The sequence below is a fragment of the Dysidea avara genome, chromosome 4 (assembly GCF_963678975.1).
Source record: "Dysidea avara chromosome 4, odDysAvar1.4, whole genome shotgun sequence".
Lineage (NCBI taxonomy): Eukaryota > Metazoa > Porifera > Demospongiae > Dictyoceratida > Dysideidae > Dysidea > Dysidea avara.
Window position 1 is genome coordinate 22,196,621 of NC_089275.1, and position 15,394 is coordinate 22,212,014.

The 15,394-nt window shown below is 35.6% G+C and overlaps 1 protein-coding gene across 1 annotated transcript; it reads left to right on the top strand.

The window, feature by feature from the left end:
• The first annotated feature begins 5,288 nt into the window (after positions 1-5,288).
• LOC136254509 (NPC intracellular cholesterol transporter 2 homolog a-like) lies at positions 5,289-6,156 on the top strand. The gene is made up of 4 exons (XM_066047225.1): positions 5,289-5,510; positions 5,584-5,697; positions 5,759-5,928; positions 5,982-6,156. The coding sequence occupies exons 1-4, from the start codon at positions 5,435-5,437 to the stop codon at positions 6,063-6,065; spliced, it is 444 nt and encodes a 147-aa protein (XP_065903297.1). The 5' UTR covers positions 5,289-5,434; the 3' UTR covers positions 6,066-6,156.
• Positions 6,157-15,394: the final 9,238 nt, after the last annotated feature.

Below are 15,394 nucleotides of genomic sequence, written 5' to 3' on the forward strand. Positions count from 1 at the left end.
ACAGTGGTCTTCTTCCGGAAGTTGCTAAGTATAACAATCATGAAAACGTGTTATAAAAGTTAACAAACATGCATTATGAAAGTAACTTTCGGTTGCTTTAAAAAGTAAGTTACATGTATCCCAACTCTGCACGGCTGATTTTAAACCATATGTGGGCAGTTAGGGAATGATACATAATATTAATCTTCTTTTAAGTTTCACTATTCAGTTACATTTCTATGATGATGATCATTTACAGAGAGACAAGCTAGAAACTTATTTATACAGTGGGATGTACATTTGAGCATTGTATATTTTGTGCACATAAGAATGAAGTGATGTATATATTAATGTTGTGCATTGCATCATTACTGCATAATAAGCAATTCACAGCAAAGTTGCGTATGTATACTATAAGCTGGGGGATAGTATGAACATATCGGAATATCAGGATAGTATCGCTATCATGCATTGCCTATTGCTCGAAAAATTACTACTGGACAGTCATTAAATGCAAAACACTTGTAAAAATAATATCTAGGAACAACAATCAGTCTAAGGCTGTTTAGTCTCTTAGTCAAAAACATATCCATAAGCAGTACATCCCTCCTTGCATATCTCTGTGGAGGTAATAAGTAGATTTTCACTATCATTATACTATTGTCTATCATGAACAGTGTCTTACTATCATTTGGACATTGAAAAATTCACAGCCCTAATGTATACATACGTAATACCCATTTATAAGTAACTTGAGGTGTATCTTTTTTATTATTATTATTGAGGATAGCAGCTATTTGTGGTGTTTGAGGGTGTATTCCCTTCAGACATGCACATGACAATTTTGTTAATTACTGTAATGGTTGTCCCATGCAAGGTCACTACTATGTACATAGTATAGGCTGCTAGGACTATGAATCGCTAATAAACAATTTTTTTTTGCTTGTGAAGCCACTATAGTCTATACTATACAGAATTATTGGGCGCCAAGAGACATAAACAGTGGTATTATGAGGAATTTGCTATGAGAAAAAGCCATTATAAGAGTAATATACATACTGTAATAGCAAGAACATTCATATACTCTAATAGAGCAGTTAAAACTTTTAATCTGCAACCGTCATACGGGATTACAGGATTGACTGCATTATTACCTCTCAAACTTGTGTATCTTATACCACTATAGTGCCACACTTGCACTACATGTCATCATATACTTCATGACAGCTGTCATGTTTTTCATTTATGTCAATTGCTTTGCCCACAACTCCTGCCCCTGTTGTGCACATCACATGAAGACACCTGCACAATGTCCTGGTTAACTTGTTTAATGTAATAGGAGCTGTAATATACAGTGCACTAGCATAAACATTGGTAGTTCTCTGGAAATTGTCTAGACAAGACTTGCAGAAACATCACACATTGAAATGATGATCTTGACATGAAAGGTTGTGCACATATGACTCTGATGATATGAGGTGAAAACAAATTGTGTAGTTATATCCAGGACTTCTTGCTAACAAGTTTAATACAGAGAAACAGCTATGTGTATATGTTTTGTTGACAATTACAAAAATAACACTTTATATAAATCATTAGTGCAATGAAATCAAACATCACAAATTTTATGTGCATGAAAGCATTACAGTCTTTACACCATCCATAGACTAGCTAGGATACAATGTGCAGCTATGTAGCTTATTAACTGGTTGGTTACTGCTAGGTTTTAAAAAATAATGTTTTATATCTACGTAGATGTATAATACAGATATTATTTTTAAAATCATAGTATTGAATCATGTGATGCTATATATTAGGTAATTAAATAAGTGAAGATGAAATACTCTAATAGAGCAGTCAAACACTCTAATATAACATTCTGTCAATTAATGAAACATTCACGCACTTTCAAAGCTGAAAAATTACAGTGACCTGTTAGCCATATGAAAACATCATAATCATGATATAAATCTGTAAACTATTTCCTAGCACTGTAGTCAAGTAGTACTATAATAAGTAGTAGATGATCATGATGGTTGTTGTTGGCAGCCATTATTGTTGCAGGATTATGCCATGGTATAAGTTCTATTGCTACCCTACTTTTGAATATTAATCAGGTGAACACTTGACTATTACATTACACAAGTGCTTAATTTTCAGAATATTAATTTTATGGGTGCTTTAGTGGCTGATGTTTGTTTGTCAGGTACGTACAACACTAATTCACTTTCCTTTTTTATTATACCACCAGCCTTTTATGCTTTAGGGGTTGTGTAGCTACACCGAATGATTCCTTGGTGAGTTTGTTTGAAGGAGCTTCAGCCAGGATTGGATTCCAGGAAAGCTATTTACTGCAAAATTTCAATAAGTTAGTACGAGACACCAACTAAATCCTCTTCCACTTATGAGAGTTGGTTAGTTGTTTGTAATCCATGCTCAAATCACATATTGCAAATCTTCAAATTTTCCCTGCTCCTGCGATAGTCATTATCAGGTTTGTTTCTTATTTGTATAACCAGCTAGGTCTCTGGAACTCATATCACAACAGAGAAAAGAGATTTAAGCATATAAATTGCACTGGGCAGATACAGAATGAGCTCTAGCTATATTGTTATAGATGTGCAAGCCAATCATTTGTTGGGAACTTTCAAATTGCATGGCCACCACAAGTAGGTAAAATATTGGAAGCTAATAACATACGTATAAAGACACAAACAACTGAAATGGAAGTGTCACAATGATGCAACAGTATTATAAGGTGATTAAATTGACCACAACAATCAGGAAATTGCCAGCTGAAAATCGCTTTTCCAAGTTCTTAAAATAATACAAAACAACACAAAATGTAGCTATATACTTAGATATAACATGCGAAATAAAACTAAGATTTCCACAATGATCAGTGTATGCACATACACTAAAAAAATTATCAAGTTTCTTCTCCACAGCCAGCTTGATTGGATGACGAAACAATCACATAAAAATTTCATTATAGAAATAATGGACAATGGAATGCCTATATACCTAGACTGTATTTCATTTAGGACAGAAGAACTGGCCCTAATGGCACACTCATCCACCAAGTGCCATGGCTGTCAGGGACATATCCATGCAGGAATTTTCCAACACCGGGGGCAGTTATAGGGGGTTTCTGGGGCTGGGCTTACTTCAGAACTCAAAAATTTCCTGTGGCCCTAATATTGTGATTTTCACACTAAGGTGCAGTTAAAGATATATCCTGAATGTTAACCACCTCATATGACTTTGCCAAAGACTTAAAGTACTGTTCTCTGCTATTGTTAATTCTTGTTATTGACATAGCAGTATAAACCAGAGCAAACAGAAGAGGATACACGTATATGGTAATAGTGATAATGAAGGAGAAATGCCAAGTAGCCATGAAGAAGCAAAGAGTTGATAACAGAATCATGATTAGTTATAAAGCTATAGCTAAATACTTGAAGCTATAATCATAAAGCATTCAGTAGACCAATCTATCACATAACTATTGGTGAAACATGATTATACTAAATTCTCAGTTGATCAGAAGCTCTGTGAAATAGCTAGTATGATTATTATTTAAATAGTAAATTTTATTAAATTTCAAGCATTGTAAAATAAAAACCTTGTCAGCGTCTGGGGACTGCACCCCCAGACCCCCTCATCTAAGTCCTACTACCACTGGAAACCCCTTTCTAAAAATCCTAGGTCTGCCCCTGAACACCTATATAGGGGGTTTCAAGATTTGGTAATGGGTTTAGTGCAGGGGGTCTGGGGTGCAACCCCAACCGCTGAGCATTAAAATGCTTCAACATTCATTAGGTTTGTGATTTCATGGACTATTTCAATATAATTATTATGCTTGGTTCCTGGCAAATATCAATTATGGATCTATGGCTAATCAGATATTGCATAGTGATCAAAATACATAGGCAAATCCTTCAAATGAAATGAAAAACTCAAGATTGCTGCCAAACTAAGATAGATCTGATGTTCCTGATGCTAGACAACAACATTTCAGAAGTGTTTCCACAAAGCCAAAGGCCCCAAATAAAACCTTCCTCTACAGCATCTCGATGTCCTTTCGTTCTTCGACCATAGATGGTAAGCTTTATATTATCTATGCTTCGACCAACTCCCCAGCTTACGAGGCCTTGCAGAGGGAAATTGCGGCTGGAGGATGAAATGCATGAAGCCTGAGCAGTGCTATAAACTGAAGTGATAGGAGAGAGACATCTTATTTTGTTAAGACAATATACAACATAAGTACAGGTGTCTAGACTCAGGGGTACCATGCACTGGGTGGACAGTACAGGAGCCCTGGCAAGACTTACACTATTATAAAAAAAAATTCTATAGCATGCAGAAAATTCAGTTTAGGCAAATCAATAGATCCCAGTCTGGGGAGGCTCTAGAATTAAAAATCCTGTTTTTCTATTGCATGAGGGGCCCCACTCTTGTCATACTCGTTCCTTACCCCTTGCCTTGGGTAGAGAAGTGCATCTGGCTGTATTTTATACAAAAATAGTATTCACAATCAGCTTGGGGGAGAATAAGTGAGAAGGGCCCTTTCCACTACACCCAGTCACCTCATGGAAAAGTGAGAGAGCATGCATTCACTTAACTGGAAGTAGCACATCATTACATTTTAGTGGCAAACAAGCTCTTTCTGAATGAATAACTATAAAGATCATAATGAAATATATCAAATTATACATAATGCTGTACATTATATAACTCCTTAAAATTAGACATGAGATATCTTGAGCTATCAATTGACCACTCATCATTTCCTGGGAATGCCGGTGCATGCCGAGTATAGGTGTAACAAATTTGTTCAATGCACACTTGCCAAGTTGATTATATCCTATTCAACCAATTGTTAAGTTCACAGATCTTCTACTGTACCAACATCTTACAACAAGGAACACGATAATGCACAACATAGTCCTAGGACTCTGTTTATTATGCTGATGGAGCAACTGTGTAGGGTGACTATATCCATTTGTTCCCACGTAGACCTATCTTTGGTTAAAGAGGGAATGGGATGGGTGGGACAACAGTTTTTTTCGCCTTGCCATGCGGTTCCCACAATTTCGTCTGTGCACTTCTAGCAAGCACATTCCAATAAACGCCTTTTCCTGTAGCCGCGCGCCCTCCGTACTTATTAACCTTGTTTAACTAGTTAACCTTCATGTATTGGTGGGGGAAAACGTTTGTTCGAACAACAGATGCAATTATCGGAAACCAATCTCGATGCATGCACAAAAATGTTATTATGTACTTGCGCAACAATCGTATGATTGATGGCCTCATCGAAAACACGTGGATATCGCCCGACTAGTGCAACCAATCAAATCGCAGCATTATTTCGTATGGTCTAGTTATAAAGGGTCACTGCGTCGGGTCACTGGCAATTAATCTTAGCTACCAGCTAGCAGACTGTCGAAGAAAGATGAAGCTCTTCTACGCAGTTGCGTTGTTGTTTTCCGTGGTCTTTGTGACTCAGGCCGTCATGTTCAAGGACTGCGGTAAAGTATACGTAATTATACTGTATAAGTAGCTCAATAGCCGAGTCAATAGCTAATCTACGGTATTTTACAGGTTCTGCTACTTGTAAGATAAACTCTGTGGACGTAAGCGGTTGTGCGGAAAATGCTCAAAGCTGCGACGTGGTCAGAGGGCAAACAGTCAACATGACATTGAAGTTCACCACAAGTGAGTGGCATGCAGTCAAAACCATCCGCCGGAGCTAGCCTCTCCTTTGTCTGATTTACAGGTAGTGAAATGAAAGATTTGAAGAACACTGTTGAAGGATTAGTTGGTGGAACTTGGGTTCAATTTAAAACGGAAGATGCTTGTTCCAATACCACCCCAGCATGTCCTGTTCCCAGTGACACAGATGCAACGTACATTTTTAGCCTCACTATAAGCAAGCTATACCCTGAAGTAAGTTTACTTAGTGAATGGCATCCTATAGTGTTGGTGTGGTATAATTACAGATTTCTGTGGCAGCTAAGTCTAACATGACTGACGACAGTGGAGCTGTTTGTACCTGCTTTGAAATACAAGTGAAAATTGTGTAGGACAAATAAATGGAGTATGATTTTTTGCAGTGTTGTATATAGGAAGAATTCAGTCATTTCTTGTATTATGACTTGGTTGTAGCTATCATGACATTGTAAACTGATACCAATCATACAGTACGGCAGTGGCAATTCTAGACCTGACCTACAGGGGGACCAAGTAAGGAACAGCATGACTATTGCTGTATGGCTGTAATATAAAGCAGAATAACAACCTAAAATTTATGCTAAAGACATGAAAAATGCTAAAAATAACAATGCCAATCTATAGTGCAACTTTTCCCCAAGATTTTTTAAAACTTGTTTTTCAGCAGGGGGGCCATGTCCCTCTACCTTAGAATTGCCTATAATTATGCAGTAGTAGTGAATACTAGGGATTGGGCATGGGTTTTCTGGATCTGGAAACTATATTATAACTAGTTAACTTTTAAAGATCGAAAAATTGTAAGATTCTAAACACTGTACAACAGGAAAGTTTTATGGAAGAAAACAGTTCATGAATTTGACAAATTAGTTAAATTCATCAACTGTTAATTCATCAAATGTCAGGCGTATGTAGTGTTAGTCTCATGTAGCCAGACCCCTTTCTTTCTTTTGTGTGGGGATTTGGAAAATAGGGTCTGGTGAACATGGTATAGCATCATCATTGGCCTATTCCGAGGTTGTGGGGATTCTTCTGCATAGCTTCCAGATTGTTTAGACTTTCCCTGCCCCCACATGAAAGAAAGAAAAGGGTCTGGCTACACAAGACTAATGTAGTGTAACTATTATGTATTGCATGGATGTACGTAGCTGAAAAGCAGTAAATTTCAGTCTCCCTCTAAAATGAAAAAAATAATAGGCCCCCTTAAAAAGTATATGTTTAAATCTGAGTTTAGATCTATATGATTTCTTGATTTTCAATCAAAGCTGATGGTTCATCATCATTTCCTTCCATCGAATTTCCTGTTGTACAGTACTCCAAAGTCTAAATGTTGAAGATATTACCTATTGTGCAACTTTCAGTGACCATACAAATGTCATAAGTAAATTACCTTCTTTTGTTACAAAATTTCTCCTCCAGGCACCTCTAAAAATAATTGTTATTTCAATTCTTAACCCTACACTGGCTTTAAGTCCAGGAATGGTAAGATTCAACAGTGAAATGGTTTATTAGGGTTATTTTACTCATGGATAGTTACCATGATTGCTTCAAGTGAAACCCCTTTTCAAATGTAAAGTATCAGAGAAACCATGGACCATGACTGTTACACTATGCATAAGTAAAGTAACGATGAGTTTCTTCTACTTTGGCCGGGAGATACATGGAACCAGCCAGCAAATTTTCTAAAACTAGGATCATGGAAGTTTACCCAATCATTTTCATCCCAAGAATAACAGACTAGCATATACAAACTAAGTCATAAACAAACCTCTTGTCATTCACACAGTACAACGTGATAGAAGCTGATATAAACTGCTAGGATAACAAAACAGAGCAACACAAGGCAGCTTAGTGTGTTGAAATTCTGTGTTTAAATCTGGATTCTATATAACGAAAAACCTGCAGCCTCGCTTTTCCTTTTTGACAGCTTCACCTTGGCAGTACTGGTTAGGTATCTCAAAATGCTTCAGAGTGACCCCAAACCCTTCCAAAATGTTTCTTCAACTTGTAAAATTTATTTAATGTTGACTAGCTAACTGACTTACTAACTAACTGACGCCTTCAGCCAAGCATAACACAAGGCTACAGGCTTAATTTCTTCACTACTCAACGTTGCTTTGGCTCAATTGCAGACTTGCCTTTTTGCCAACCCCAGTAGCTCATGCATCATAAACTTACCTTGGTCCTCCTTCGTGTCTCATGTCTTTCTCCTCTACCACGTAGGTGTTGATTAACAGTAATGTGTCATGGCTTCAGTGCTTTAATTTCCATAGTGTGACTGATTCATTGCAGAGATACTTCTCATACTGCTCTTCATTTGAAATGCTGTATAATGGCCATTAATGGGTGGAATATTGCTGAAACTGAGGTGTAGGAATGCAACCTCCCTTGTTTCACTACTTTTATTTCTGTAATCCCTAAAATTCTTAATTTTTCCTTATTTATATCAACCATACTGTATGTCAGAATAACAAAAGTCATGTATATTGTACTGAACTCTTATACTTGTGTACATGCTAAGTTCTAATTCGTACTTGAGAAATTTTTAGCCACTTAGGAGATTTTCACTAGACAGATATTGCACCACTAGAGTACTTCTTACTTGAGAGATTTTGGACAACTTGAGATATTTTACTTGAGAAAATAATTGTGAGATTTTTATTTATAGTAGAGTGGCATAGCACCAAAAAATTGACATTTCGTGCACTTTGTGATACAATTATGAAACTTTCCACACAAATTGTGCTCTTCGTGACATAATTATGTTTTATGATATAGAGCCATCACAGATTTGACCATTGGTGACCTTTAGAGCCATTTTTTCACTGAAAATTAATCTGTTTTGTCTTTATCTCCCTGAGGCATTATTTTACACTGTTAAAACATGGTATCAAATTAAAGGTGTTGATCTAAGAACTACATTGACTTTTGTTTGAAGTTAGTATCTCATTCCACTACAAAGTTATGATCATTCTTGTAAGTCATGAAATTCTTTGCCCTTCGGGTATGAATTAAGTAATTCATAGAATTTCATGGTTAATATAAATGATCATAACTTTGGAATGCAATCACCTATTTACTTCAAATAAAAGCCGAGTAGTTCGTTTAAGCATCTCCTTTAATTTGAAACTGTAAAAAATGATGCCTCAGGGAGATAAAGACAAAAATGATGAATTTTCAATACAAAAACGGCTGTAAAGGTCACCAAAGGTTAAATATGCGATGGCTCTATATCCAAAAAATTATATATGTCACAAGGAGTACAACTTATATGGAAAGTTTCGTAATTGTATCAAAAATTGCACAACTATTGCACTATGCCACTCTACTGACTATTAGTTACTCTAGATATTTTAGACTACTCGAGAGGTTTTCACTTGAGGGATTTTCAACTACTTGAGAGATTTTTTTACTACCTATTTGAGAGATCGATGGAAGATTCTACTTACTTGAGAGATTCTACTTACGATCCTATTTATTTGTGATACTTTTAAACTATATGCTTGAACAATGTTTAGATGTATACTCACTTTGTACTATTATTATAAATTACCTGTTATTGATACAGCTAGCTGTGTATGACATAGAGTGAGCACTTAATCCTTTTTAAAAAAAAATACTTTGGTTAACTAACAGAATTTACAAGTACAAAGATCATTGCAATAAAAAGTGCCACCGACCCCTAAAGCCCTATCTTCTTTAGCCAAGCTCATACAGTGTAGTAGGGTTATTAAATTTGCACTTAAGGTAATGATCCTCTTTGTTTAAGCACTTTTAAGAGTATATATTACTCTTGATTGTAGTGATCCCTAGCCTGTAAAATCCCAAAATAGATCGATGTTTCCTTGCACTTGTCATACGTAAGTATACAGTAGCATTAATTATGCATTAAAATGATAATAATGGTATCTACAATGGCACATGTTACCATTATGGATGAATTATACTTTAGATTACAGTACACATGCACTAGGAAGTTAGAGCTGATTCGCTGTACTTGTTACATTGTGTGTGTGTGTGCGTGTATGTGTGTGCATTTGTGCGTGTGTGCATTTATTCATTTGTGCGTGTGCATGTGCGTGTGCGTGTGTGTGTGTGTGTGTGTGTGTGTGTGTGTGTGTACGTGTGTGTGTGTGTGGCGTAGAGACCTATAGTGCAATTAAGGCACGTAACACAGTACAAATGATATCTAATCAAAAAGTTGTGAGAAAAAAGAGTGTGCCCATACAAAACAAGCTATTGTAGTTTGGATATAGAAGCTTGTCAATGTATGTCCTATTGGAGATCACATATTTCTGCTATAATAATAATCACTGGATCACCTGCCATTCTGTCATCATTTAACTCTGGGTGGCCACAATGAACTTCAGTCAGCTACAATGAAACAATCACTCTGTATTTTAGTATATAACAATACATTGACACAATCATATTTATTTTAAGTACAACGTTTACAAAAAGTTTTCAAGTTGCCTTTGTTTAGCAGCATGTACAAAATAATAATTATCTTTCACAAAGCATCACACAAGTACTAACTAAAATGCAGTACTTTCCGAGCATGTATATTGCTGAATTCTACTTGCCAAACTGACAGGTGACAAAATTACTGCAATTTTTTAGTAAACATTTATGACTGCTATCAGCTTGTGTGGAGTTGCTATTCTTTGATAAAGTGTAGAGCAAAATAACAATACAAACTATGAAAATAATCTGAAGAACAACTGCACTGGTATACTCTATTATACTAATGATTTGTGTGAAAGGATTAGCTACAAGCATGTCAGGGACATCTATACAATATCCAAGCTCCGAAACAGTTTCTGTATAGCTTCCTCAGATAGTATAGTTTATGGCAGTGGTTAAATGTATAGAATACCGTAAGGGATTTTTTCAGTTTCAAAAAGTTTGCACAAAGCTTGTAAGTGTTATTAAAACATGTAGTAATGCAACTACACTGCTGCTGCAGCTACCAGAGGTAAATAATAACATCAGCAGTTATTGTGAACAAGAAGATGATGAAAATAAATGTGACCTGCATGGTCAGACAAAATCAGTTTTATAGCCCATCAAATTTTGACCATATTTTGAAATTCAGTAACTTTTTCTGTGGACATGATAACTATTTAAAATTTTCACCACTTTATGTAGAAATTTATGGATGAAACTTACAGAATTGTTATAGCTTACACAGAAATGGAGATCCACAATATTACGTGAACACATTTATTTTCCAGCTATAAGGCTGATTCTGTCAGACTCGGTCACATTAACCACATCAACATTTGGTTTACGTAGCTGCAAATTATGCAATTGGCATGATGGCACTTTTAACCAACATTGAAACAGTAACTGTGATAATAAAGGAAAAGAAATACTCCACTTCGTTTGCTCCTGGTATCCACAGTATTATGGAACTTACAAGGATGTTGTTGTCCCTTGACTTGCATACATGGTCATGTAGTAGGATAGCTGGTGCAGAGCCCCCATGGTGACAGGAGTGCTGTGTAAAAAATATCTAATCCTTATCTTGAAGGAATGTGACAGTATCATTAATGTTCAATTAGGACCTATATGGCCTCTATAGTTTGGTCTATTTTTAGTATAGCAAACCTTACTATAGTGGCTGCCACTTTAATGCCACCATTTACGTAGTTGCCACCTCTAATACATGTAGGTTCAAATCAGTGATTTCTCTTTTAGAGGGGGGAGAGGAGATCAGGAATTTGGGGGACTGGGTGAAAGTCTACACAATAACTATGTAGCTACATACAACTAAAACATAATATGTAGTTGACTAGTTACTCAGACTTACGTCAGAGTGTTGATTGGGTAAAGTTAGGTCCTATGGTTGGCAGAGCTTGATGTATGAGTTTTACAATGATGACTTATATAATGATGTAATAGGACTTCGATGGCAACCGCATATACACAAATTAATATCATAATTATGTTGAGTCTGTTGAGTAATCAATTTGTGTAAGCCATCATTATCATATTTGTATGATACCACAATGAGGCACTAGCTAACTACAATTTAAAAGTTCTGTGTGGATGTCTTCCAAGATAAAATAAAATTTTTAAAGCGAAGGAACTTTTTAAAATTAGGCATTCTGAGATTAAATCTGAGAGTTTTTGTGTTGATTGTAAAAATTTGTTTTAAAGCAAACTGGCTTGTAAATTTCACTTTTTGAAATTGAATTTGTGGTCATATTGATAGTTTTTAAGTTGTTTGTGCAATTTTTAAGCAAGCTTGAACTGGGAAATTTTAAGTAGCTTTTAAACCAAGCCTGAGAGCATTTTTGACAGTTTTGTGCACTTCTTCAGTAAAACCAATTAAGCTTAACCTAATGCATACATGTATTTAGTTGTCACTTTTAGTAGGGAGTCTGAGTTTTTGAGAAAGACTTTTGAACAGCCCTAGACTAAACACTAGTGAAAATATACGTAGCTAAGGAACACTCTTTTCTGCAGCTGTGCATCTATACCACCCATTCATTTGATGGGGAGCTAGTGTCCTCAAGATACTGCACAGTCTTCATGAATACAGGCTTAGTGGTAGAGGAAGGATAAAGGAAGGATCATAATATTAGTATCATAAATGGGATTGTTATGTAATGTCAATACTGATGTTCAGTTTACACTTGTCTACTAGCCCAGACAAAGTGTAATGTGAACATTGACGTGTACATTGACTTGTACATTGACATGTACATTGACGTGTACATTGACGTGTACATTGACGTGTACATTGACGTGTACATTGACGTGTAACTATTACATTAGCTATACAGTTTCAGATTATTGATTCTCTAGTTATTACGTAATCACTTGACATGTATGTGTACTAACATCTGCAGCAATTCATGCATGAGTCAACTGAGCCATGTTGAATGCATTATAAATTGTGGGCTCTACATTCATATCCTGCTACATGCAGTTAGGGCAGACTTACTTACATATTTATGATTATGTAATGGAGTCATGCAGTTATTAAGGTAATAATTGCATGTAATAGTTTAATACAGTTTAACACTTACTGTGTAATGTCAGCTTGCTGTAGCTAAACTGCTGTCTATCGCAAGATATAGCAATATTACCATCTCTATGTTATTATTTATCATGTAGAATTAACAAATGTGCACTTGTGCATATAAGCTTAGATTTTACACATTAGGTGCCATGTAGGTTGACATATGGTGCAATGGACATTCACTCAATATAATAAATATGTTACTACTAATAATTGTATAGTTCCCCAGACAAAGTGTAAATCAAACATCATTATTCGTATTACATAATCGTCATTATAATATCCAACATGTCTTGATATGTAATTTCAGTTTAAATATTTAAATTCAGCGTATGTGTGGGGCCTACAGCTTGTGAAAATTTCTTGAATGTGATGATGTGATTCACAAATATCAGGGAGCATATAAGTTTCTCAATATATACATATTATATGCTCTCAGCAATGAGAAATGATAATTTGTAGCACATATCATTAGTAGGCCTGAGCCTATTATGCTCAAAATTTTACCTACTATTCTTTCCAGAATTTCCCAAAAAAATTCTCCTATTCTTGTATCCAGCCTATTATTCCATAATTATTCTCATTCAGTATATATCTGTGGCTAGTCACTTAGTTTTCAAGATGCTGCTATAAGTAGTTTTGTCCGAATTATTAATAGCCATATATGAAGCATTCCACCTTATACATCATTTTTCTATCCATAATAGTTACAGCAGGGTTAGAATAGCTATCTACAGTAATAATTCAAGTGTATTTAATTATTAGTGTATTATAATAATATGCTGTAACTACTCTATAGCTACTAAGTTAGGTAGATAATAATGCTCAAAGACTTGAAGAAGATACACTGGTATAAGATGTACAATTTCAGAATTGCAGATAATCATGCAGTTAAATCCATGATGCTGGCTGTAGATTGTTAACATGAAACTATCTGACTGCTCTATTAGAGTATTTGAGTGTTCTATTAGAGTATATCGATCTTTTAGAGGCTTTTCAGCTCCTTTCAGCCAGCACTCCGTCAGCTTTGTATCATTTGTAGTACCTTACCTCTTTCTTCTAGGTAATCAAGAAGAGACACGCCCCCTAATTCCACTGATCATTCCCGTGGTCGTCCGATTATTCTAAAATTATGCGTGTAACCATCCTATTATTCCGGAATTATTCTCACGAACTTAGAAATATTGAGTTACTCTCTAGAATTCCTATGGATATAATTACATGAAAATAACAAGGAGAAAACATCCTGACCACCTGGTAGACTCCTGTAAGCGTTCGAGCGTAAATCGGATGGCTGCAGGTTCGAGGCTACCTAGGTCCAGTCATGGATTTTTTCTCCTTTCTCCAACTTTTCAAACACACCTTATGTAGCTAAAGTCTTTGAGCTGGCTGTAGGACCAGGTGCCCTACAGACCTTCAGCACTTGTGCTGTAAAGCATTAATAAATAAATAAAAAATTGGTGACCTATTATTCTCAAGATTATGCCGGCATAATAGGCGCAGGCCTAATCATTAGTGCATTTTATAAAACACAATTGTTATCAAGTAAAGCAGCACTTGAATATAATAGACATTACCAATTACCAGGGCACTGATGGAGCCAATGCAAAGCCTTTAAGGAAAACAGGATTATTGGATGATTTGACAGAATTGAATTAAAAGCTGAAGCGGAACTTACACTATAGTGTGTACACGCAACCAACACACATTATATGCTAATACAATAGGGCTCTGTAAATATGGTGTGAAACAAACCAGTATCTATAATTCCTACAACTAGCTAGCTATATAGTTACTACTGTAACAGTGATGATGCATACATAACTATAACACATAAACAAGTATGCTATATATTTCAATTTGAATTTTAAATTTGCTTAATCGCCTTAATCACATAAATGCAAAATGCTGTAGGTATGCAGTATTTGGGTATAAACTTGTGGAGAGTAACTAAGCAATTGAACATGAATTTAATTCTTAATTTCTGTATATCTATTTATACTTGTACAGTACAGAAGATAATATGCACATTGACTATACATAACGAATCCATGAACCTGTTTAACATTTTACACATGATGCAATTAATGCAGGAAATGAAGTTTCATATTACGTGCTATGTAGTTCTGTGTATATAGTGATCTCAAATACATATCAAGTTAAGCTTGTAAAGGTAATTTCTTCTAGTACAGAGCTAGGTGCACCTATAAATAGAAAATGCACTTCACTGCTCCACATTCACACTTTCAACATGTTCCTATCCCTGATAACAAGTTTGTTGCTTGGAGTTTGCATTGCAGCTAATGAATGTCCACTGGATCCTATCAACTGTACAATTCCTTATGATGACCTCAATATCAGTACTGTTGTGATAATTAATGCTACACAATATTGTCATGTTGATAACTGTACAGTAAAGATCATAAAGACTGGAGATGAACTGAATATTGCATATCATAATGATCAATATCATCTGGGCTGTACAACCACTACACTGCAGCTACTGGAGGTCAATGATAACACCACCAGTTATTGTGAACAAGAATATGACGATAATAAACTAAGTTTGTTTCTCATAGTTGCAAATTATGCACTTCTCACAATAGGGTTTGCTTTAAACATATTGATATTAATTGTGATAATAAAGCAGAAGAA